General features: G+C 43.1%; 1 protein-coding gene across 1 annotated transcript; it reads right to left on the bottom strand.

Moving 5' to 3' along the window:
* Positions 1-4,061: 4,061 nt before the first annotated feature.
* sox11a (SRY-box transcription factor 11a) lies at positions 4,062-7,379 on the bottom strand. The gene has a single exon (XM_034675776.1). It carries the CDS (start codon positions 7,014-7,016, stop codon positions 5,910-5,912), a length of 1,107 nt encoding a protein of 368 aa, XP_034531667.1. The 5' UTR covers positions 7,017-7,379; the 3' UTR covers positions 4,062-5,909.
* Positions 7,380-8,018: the final 639 nt, after the last annotated feature.

Below are 8,018 nucleotides of genomic sequence, written 5' to 3'. Positions count from 1 at the left end.
CAGACACAAATGTGAATAAAAACTGACAACAATAGATACAATTGAATGAGGACAAAATAAATACAAAAGTGAAAATAACACGTTTGAAATCAATAAATAAAGATAAGCTAAAGAAGCAGCAGGGATAAAGATTGTAAAATAATAAACCTTTGAGCTATGAAATGACTCCAAATTAAAATCCACATTTATATCTTGCCTTTCAGTACATCTATGCCTACATACATGTGAGAACAACACTCAGAACAAGCTAAGTTTTTCGCCCAAAAGCCAACAAAAAAAAACAACAACATAATCTCACAAACAAACAGCCACATAAACACTCTCTCACACACAATCCCTGACTCTAAAAATGGGGGATGGGGGGTAACTCTGTCGCCTTAAATCCATGCATCTGGGCAAAACGCCAAACAGACTTTCCTCAGCTGATACACACATGCCATAGGAGAGCTCTGAGCCTCAATAATACACTAAGATCCACTCCATTTGATTAGAAGGCAAGAACGTTATCTGGTCAACAACAACATATAAACACATATGGATTTGTGACGCTACAAAAACAGATTCAAATGTATGTTATTTAATACAAAAATACACACTCTCATGCTATAATCTGGATTATTTTTGATTTACCACTTTCAGCCTGCATACATTATGACCCATTATGACCCAGCTGGACTAATATTGTAGGCTTATGTCCTTTTACTTATTGGAGAGTGCAAAGGGCGCCTGCAGCAGCTGCAACGTGCTTACATAAATATAAAGCATAGAGTTGCAATTAATTCAAAACAAGGTTATGTAAATCCCAAAGTGACTGCAATCCAGACATGCAACAAGGTAGGATGGCTCGATAAACAGAGCTAAGTGTCAAGGTTTACTCGTTTCACACTGAGGGTGTTATCGTGGCACTTTGAAAACAGGAGGAAGCACATATGGAACCCTAAATCTGAAATATAACATGAAGGACGTTCTATTCAATTACTGTATCAGTCAGAGTTAGGTTTGAAAAGAGAAGCAGGTGTGCATCAGAGCTCCTGCCCTCTCAGCGGCTAATTCAAATGACTGATGCACGACCTCCAGCGGACCCCTCACAAAAAAAAGAGTGACCTTCTCCCAATGAGATGTTACTGCATGTCAGGACATATTCTGCGAGGAGTGATTGAACTGTTTGTTTCTGTGTCGACGAGACAATGGCACTGCCGGTTCAAATTGCTCTCGACAACCTGCTGTGTCTGCTTTCAGAGTGGCAGCTCACCCCCCAAACTTATTTTCAATGTCTCATTGCCTTTGCTAAATAATGAAAAACCGCAATGAAGATCTGAATGGGAAATTAGGCAACAGAGGAGCGTGCAGGGTTACTCGCTTCCAGCTCGGCTCATATTATCAGTTACACACCCTGTTTTGTACCCAAGTTAAATCTAAGTTGAACTTTCTTTCTGCTCTGTCTATTTACCTCTCTCTCATTCACTCGCTTCCGATGTGTGCGTGCACATGTGTGCATCTGCCAGAGTGCTAAAACACCATGAGGGAATTGGGCCTTTGCCACCCCTCCTTCTCACAAATGTGAAGGGATAGTAAATATCAGTGCAGCAGATGGGGCCGATGCTCCCTCTCTGCCTCCCTCCCGAACACAGGGAGGGCCGAGCAAATGGATAGCCATCAACAGCAGCAGGAGTCGCCCCAGGCCAAGACTGGAGCAGAGGACACAGGGACTGGGCTGTTGCTCAGGCAGGCAATTTTACAGACAAATTCTCCCCAAACTGCACGACATTAGGAAGAAGTACTTGTAAGGTCATTACAGCCAAGATTTCATGCTAGACAGGCTTTTCCCTGAGATAAACATGTAGTTTTGTCATCTGGATTCAGAAGATAATATATGATATTCATGCTCCAAATAGCTTTTCACCTGTTTGGATCATAGCGCATGACTCATTGTTGCACAAGAGGGACCGACTGCTGGTGTGTCATTTCAATACTCTGTCACACCGCTCGCGGGATCTGTAACGCACTGGCAGCGTCTAACAGCATGACACGCTTGTGTAACAGAAGGGGGTGGCAGCGGCATCCAAATCTCAGGCAGCAGATCTGGGAGCGGATACCGTAAATCCTGCCCACTCGTCAATTAACAGACAGTAAACAGGTTTAAATTTAGGCTAAGGCAGTGTTGTTATTGTTGTGCTGAAACCTCCAGCTCAGACAGCGTAGATCAGTATTCCCTTAGCAATATTAGACGGCCTCCCACTGGGAGAAGAGGAGCACATGTGGATCAATGATGACACAACATGGGATCTTACTGCGCAGCGGCATAAGCTAAGCAGTGATGTAATGCATCTGAGCTCACTGCGAGTCAGTGCGGAGGGGTGAAAAGATGTCAGGGAACATAACAGGTCTTATTAGAACTGGGTTAGCCTGAGACAGAGACCGGTCACAAAGGAATCATATCTTTAAGCTCTCAGATGGTATAGGCATATTTTAAATGTCCACTTTCAGCAACTTGCACATGTGCAGATCTGCCTCCAGTTCTCACTCCTGCAGCAGGGGTCTTTGTATAGGTGTCACGTACAGCGTTTGACTGTGACATCCCGGCTTATATGAATGATTTAAACGCTCAAGTGATTGGAAATTACTTTCTTTTGTCGCCACAGTATCCTTCCCTCCTGCTGCATCCCTGGGAGGACGCTATCTCAGTCAGCGTCTCCTGAGCATTCTACATTTCCATTTATTTATTTAAGGAGGAAATAGGAGGAAATTTCAACGGGTCACTAATTTCATTTCAACATGTACCGGTGGCATTAGCCCTGAACAGATATTTCAGAGGAGCACAAAATCAATGTTGGGCTTCTATTGGGAATAGCCCTGGAACCCATTAGCAACTTTGACCAATAGGTCAGGTAAAGTAATAGCTAGATAAATGTTTTATTACAGATTTGCAAACTGACTTAATGGGGGGGCCAGTACCTGTGCAGCCATGCATGGCAAATATTCATCATTAGATTCGTTTGCTGTAATGAACACAAATCTCTCAGTGGCCAAGGCCCCTGGTTCTTTATGTATGATCTGTTAAAGGTGGCTATCGGGGGAGACTAAAGGCTGCATCTTTGGTTCTCTGGAGGCTTACAGCAGGTGCTATAACAATATGAAGATGTTATGACTCTGATAAATAGATCGTTATACTAATTATATGACATCCCATATGGATGAGATCTGTTGCATTTGTTTATAGTGAGTGGCATCAGTGTGAGAGAGGACTCTTAAACTGTTGCTACAGTTTAACAGTGAAAGCACTCTTGTTTGAGCATGTAGTGTTATGATTGTATTACTGTGTGTAACATAAATCACATATTTTATTCACCTCTATTTTTCAATCTTGATTCCTTCTCAGGTTCTCAGTTCTCAAACAAAGCTGTAAGCCTGTTTTGTATCCTTCTTTAGTTATCAACATGTGTTACCTAGATTGATTATTAAGGAATAAGAAGTAAGAGGGAAGAGCTGCATCACCACAGGACTAAAACTGGCAACCCATGAAAATTGTTCAAAGGTATTTTTTGAGATTCACACTGACCCACTACCCCTCTTCCTCATACAGATTTAACTAGTGACATTATGAAGGATTACAGGCCATTAGGACAAAGCTTGTGAGTTTATTTTCACATTAGAATTATATTTTTAATAAAACCCTCCATATTTTTAGAGATTAAACACTATCTGTCTGGAGTAAGTGCCACTGTTTATCCCTGAGCGAACATATGTCACATTTAGACGTTTTCTCAGCCCTCTGTTCACACTGCCCTCGAGTCCTTTCTGTGCCGGCCACAGTGCTACTTTTCTGAATGGAAGCCAGACACACTGAAAGCTCCCACACACTGTGAGGAGCAGCTCCAGTTTCCAGCTCCGTCTCCAAGGGGACCAGCGGGCCCACCAATCACGTCGCTCGGCGCAGGCAAGCGGGCAATTCAATTTCTTAAAGCAGCAGTGTCCGTTTTTTTCTCAGGGAGGCGTGGTGAGGAGAAGCTGAGCAGAGACATTTTGAAAAACAGGCAGAGTAAAGCACCTCAACACTGCAGTTTAAAAGTTTTCCTTTTTTTCCTTTTTATTAAATGTGAATTCACATGTTAGTTTGAGCCCATCATTTTCAGAGTATCAGCCTATGTACAAAATAGGCATCATTCTGTCATCACATCCTTTGCAAACGCAACAAATAACACATCTGTGTACATATATTCACAAACTGAAAGGACAGTCGATGGTGGTAGGTACTTATTTATTAAAAGATGAGTCAAAGACAGATTCACACTTGGAATGTGAAGTAACTACTGCCTAGAACTTCCAACAAAATGTCTCGGCATATAATTAGGTCATATTCCAAAACCTTTTATCAAACAGACTTCATATGTAAGACCCACATAAAAATAAACAATATCTGCTTTTTTAAGTGCAAGAAATAAAAAATACAGGTTTATGGTTAATGTTTTAAAAAAAGAAGGCAGTCTTCAGTTTTAAAATAAAGTTTCATTTTATGAAACAGGACTATGGAATGTTCTTTTTTGCTTGCTTGTTAAACTAATGCCAGACCACCACTGTATCAGACTATGCCCCTTTTTTGCAGAACTCCCCTTCCCCAATTTTCAGTCAGATTTGTGTTTTGGTGTCGGATATGTGTCAAAAAACATTCAATTCGTGATATCCATCTATAGTATGCATCACACCATGAGGCCATATTATATTGTTTTGTATCAGTTCCAGCTGATTTGTTTATTTTCCTGCCTGGACAGGCTTCAGCATCATAACATGAAATGATGTTGACAGTGCACAAGTCTGTTTTTCCATCACTTGCTACAATTGTTGATGGTCTGTATCTTAAGAGTATATATTGCACAAAAAAATGAGAGGGGGGAAAAACAGTATGTGCCATAAAAAATACCAAAATCCAGTTTCACACCTGCGATCGGGACCCATCCACATATCACGAGTATGATATACATAAACTCCTAACTTTACTATATTACAGTACATATACAATCTTGAAACTAGTTCCAGCTCTGAGGTATGTGTTCCCCATGATGCCATTGTATCGTCTACAAATACTCAACAAATCTGCTCTACAACTGTACAAAACCTAGTTTGAAATCACAAGGCATTTTTGATGCAAGTTTTAATTTAACTTAATCCTTAAAACCAGGACTCCCTTGCATGCTAAAAACAAATGATAAAGGGAAGAAGTGCCTGAAACTCACTGAAAGCACAGTAAGTACATTCCCTTTTAACTGTACAAAAATATGCCTGAAAATATCTTACTTTTCTTTTAAAAAGATGAGGTCTGTTATGTATCAAAATGTTTCCTCCACACCTGTACTCTGCAGAGGTTTAGGCTGCTTAATTTTCCAAACCAGGAGGTAAACTGAATCAGTTACAAAAAACAAACAAACATTTTGCGGCATTAAGAAATTACATAAACCGTTTGTAAAGTAACATCCTGAACAATTGTCAGTTCACAGATTTGCTTTGAGTCAGTCCACAGTCCGTTTTCAGCTCCCTGCAGTTTTGTTTTTAAGAGGAAAAGATGCATAGAAGTTCACGTATTTTTCCCTTTGTGGTCCGTTTAAGCTGAACTGTAAAATGCAGACCTATACGGGAGGAAAAAATCCATAAAACCCTGTCATGCTGCCAGAAAAAAACGTCTGCAGACTTTTGCTTTTTTGCTACCAGCTTCATAAGCATCTCATTCCTCAAACCTCACCACCTCACCTCCTCGCCTCCTGGTCCTCCAACTCTCACACTCCTTCCAGGACCCTTCAAAAAAACCACCCACACGAGGAGGAGGAGGCAGAGCTAGGGACAACTTTGACCAGGACACATATATAATTTACTTTCTCCCTTCTCTGTTATTACTAGAGCAACTTTTTTTTTGCAGTTCAGTATGTGAAGACCAGGTCGGAAAAGTTCGCCTCCAGCCAGTCCCCGGCTATCATCTCACTGAGTTCTGGCGTGCAATAGTCTGGGAACTCAAAGTGAGAGCCCAGGCTGCCCTCGCTGAACGAGTCCAGGTCCTTATCCACAAGAGACAGGGAGAGGTTTCCTGAATTGGGGTTGCCCAGCTCCGTCCCAGGGGCGCTGGGGGCGAAATTTAAACTAAAGTCAAACAGCAAATCGTCCGCGTCCTCCCCGGAAGAAGAGGAGCTGCTGCTGGAGGAGGAAGAGGAGGAGGATGTGGAGACCGACCTGGAGGATGCTGGTGAGACAGAAGCAGCGTGATATGTGCTCTGCTTGGTAATGTTTTTGATATTGTAAAACAGTCGGTTGTTTTTCCGCACTTCTTCGTACATGCTTGCGCCCTCAGACTCGGCCGAGGAGCTCAAAGTTGGGCTCGCTGGAACTTTGGCGACATTGTATGGCCTCATGCGCTCCTCACCCCCCGCTTTATTAATTCCCATCCGGTAGTCCTCCTCGTACTCATCGTCCTCGTCCTCGTCAGTGAGTTCACTTTTCACAATCTTTGCAACTTTGAAGCTGGGAAACACACAGTCCTCTCCGTAGCCGTGAGAGGACTTGGAGCCGCTTTTATTAGTCTTTATCTTTGAGCACTTCTTGCTGGGGGTCTTAGTCATTTTGCCGCACTTCTCCGGAGACGGTGCTGATGATTTTGAACTGTCGAGCTTTGGTTTTTTCTTGGGTCTGTACTTGTAGTCGGGGTAGTCTGCCATGTGTTTTAGCCTCAGCCGCTCTGCTTCTCTGATAAACGGGATCTTCTCGCTGTCCTTCAGCATCTTCCACCTCTTCCCCAGGCGCTTGGAAATCTCCGCGTTGTGCATGTCGGGCGACTGCTCCATAATCTTTCTCCTCTCGATTTTGGACCAGACCATAAATGCATTCATGGGTCTCTTGATGTGACCGGTGGCTGTCTTGCACCAGTCCGGGTTTATCGGCACGGGGCTGCATGCCATAAATTCACTCTCCTCCGAGTCTGTAGCCTCCCTGGACATGCTCCCGTCCGTCTCGCTGTTGTCTGTGTGCTGCACCATTGTCCTTCTGTTTCAAGTCACTTTGTGTCCGGACGCTGCAGTTTCTCTCTGCCCCCTTTTCACTCAGCCTCTCGCTCTCTGTGTTTCTGCGCCGGCTGCGTCCGCGTCCTCTGCGTAATGTATGTCTCAAGCTCTGCACTCTTTTTCCAGAGTTACAAACTGCCTTCTTAACTAGTTATCAGCTTTTTCATGTCCCCTGCGTCACGCGCAGCCATCCAATCAGGTCCCTTCCACTCCGCCCAGCAGACTCCATACAAGACTCCCCTTAACCCTTTTTATTCCTCCCTCCCCTCCCGAACTCTCATTGGAGTGGAGGTGGGGATTTGTGGTACATAGTGTCTGGGGCAACACGCCGGGCGAGACAGGCATATTAAACACACAGTTAGCACTATCCGCTCCTGAGATGCGCATCACGTACCCAAGCGCACATAAGACTTAAGGTCTTTACCTTATTTTAAATGAAAAAAATAGTAAAAAGGAGTCTATATTTCTTTTTTTCTCCAGACAGACAGCTGCTGTGTACAGATGTGTCTGGAGGAAAAAGATGTAGGCTGTGTGATTATTTGCTTTTTCTCCTCCCCTTAGGTTGGATACTGAAGGTGGCGCTTGGACACTGTTGCAGGCGCCTGGATGCGTCGGTGCGCCTGCCTGCCTGTCTGTCTGCTGTAAAGAGGATGCATTTAAGCAGCTGGTAATGGCTTTAAAGGAAGGCTCTCATTAACTGTATCATAAGCCAATGCATTTTTATTTCAGAGCGGCTGAGTATTTTCATATGTTTTTTTCGCTACTTGCACAGTTTCTTTCCAGTTTCTTTCCATGTCTGCATTTTGGTGAAGGAAATAGGTCAGTAGTACATTCGTGTTTGTAGGTCTTGTTTTGAGGGTGTAAGCATCCAAAACACCTCTGCAGCATCCCACAGATACTAAATGATGAGATTTTGGCTCCAGGACAAAAATCATAGATAAACAGATTTTAAATTTAGTTTTACATAATTCCCTTATC

Source organism: Notolabrus celidotus, chromosome 22 (genome assembly GCF_009762535.1).
Source record: "Notolabrus celidotus isolate fNotCel1 chromosome 22, fNotCel1.pri, whole genome shotgun sequence".
Classification (NCBI taxonomy): Eukaryota; Metazoa; Chordata; class Actinopteri; order Labriformes; family Labridae; genus Notolabrus; species Notolabrus celidotus.
The sequence above is the reverse complement of the archived record's forward strand: the minus strand, read 5'-3'. Positions and strand labels throughout refer to the sequence as shown.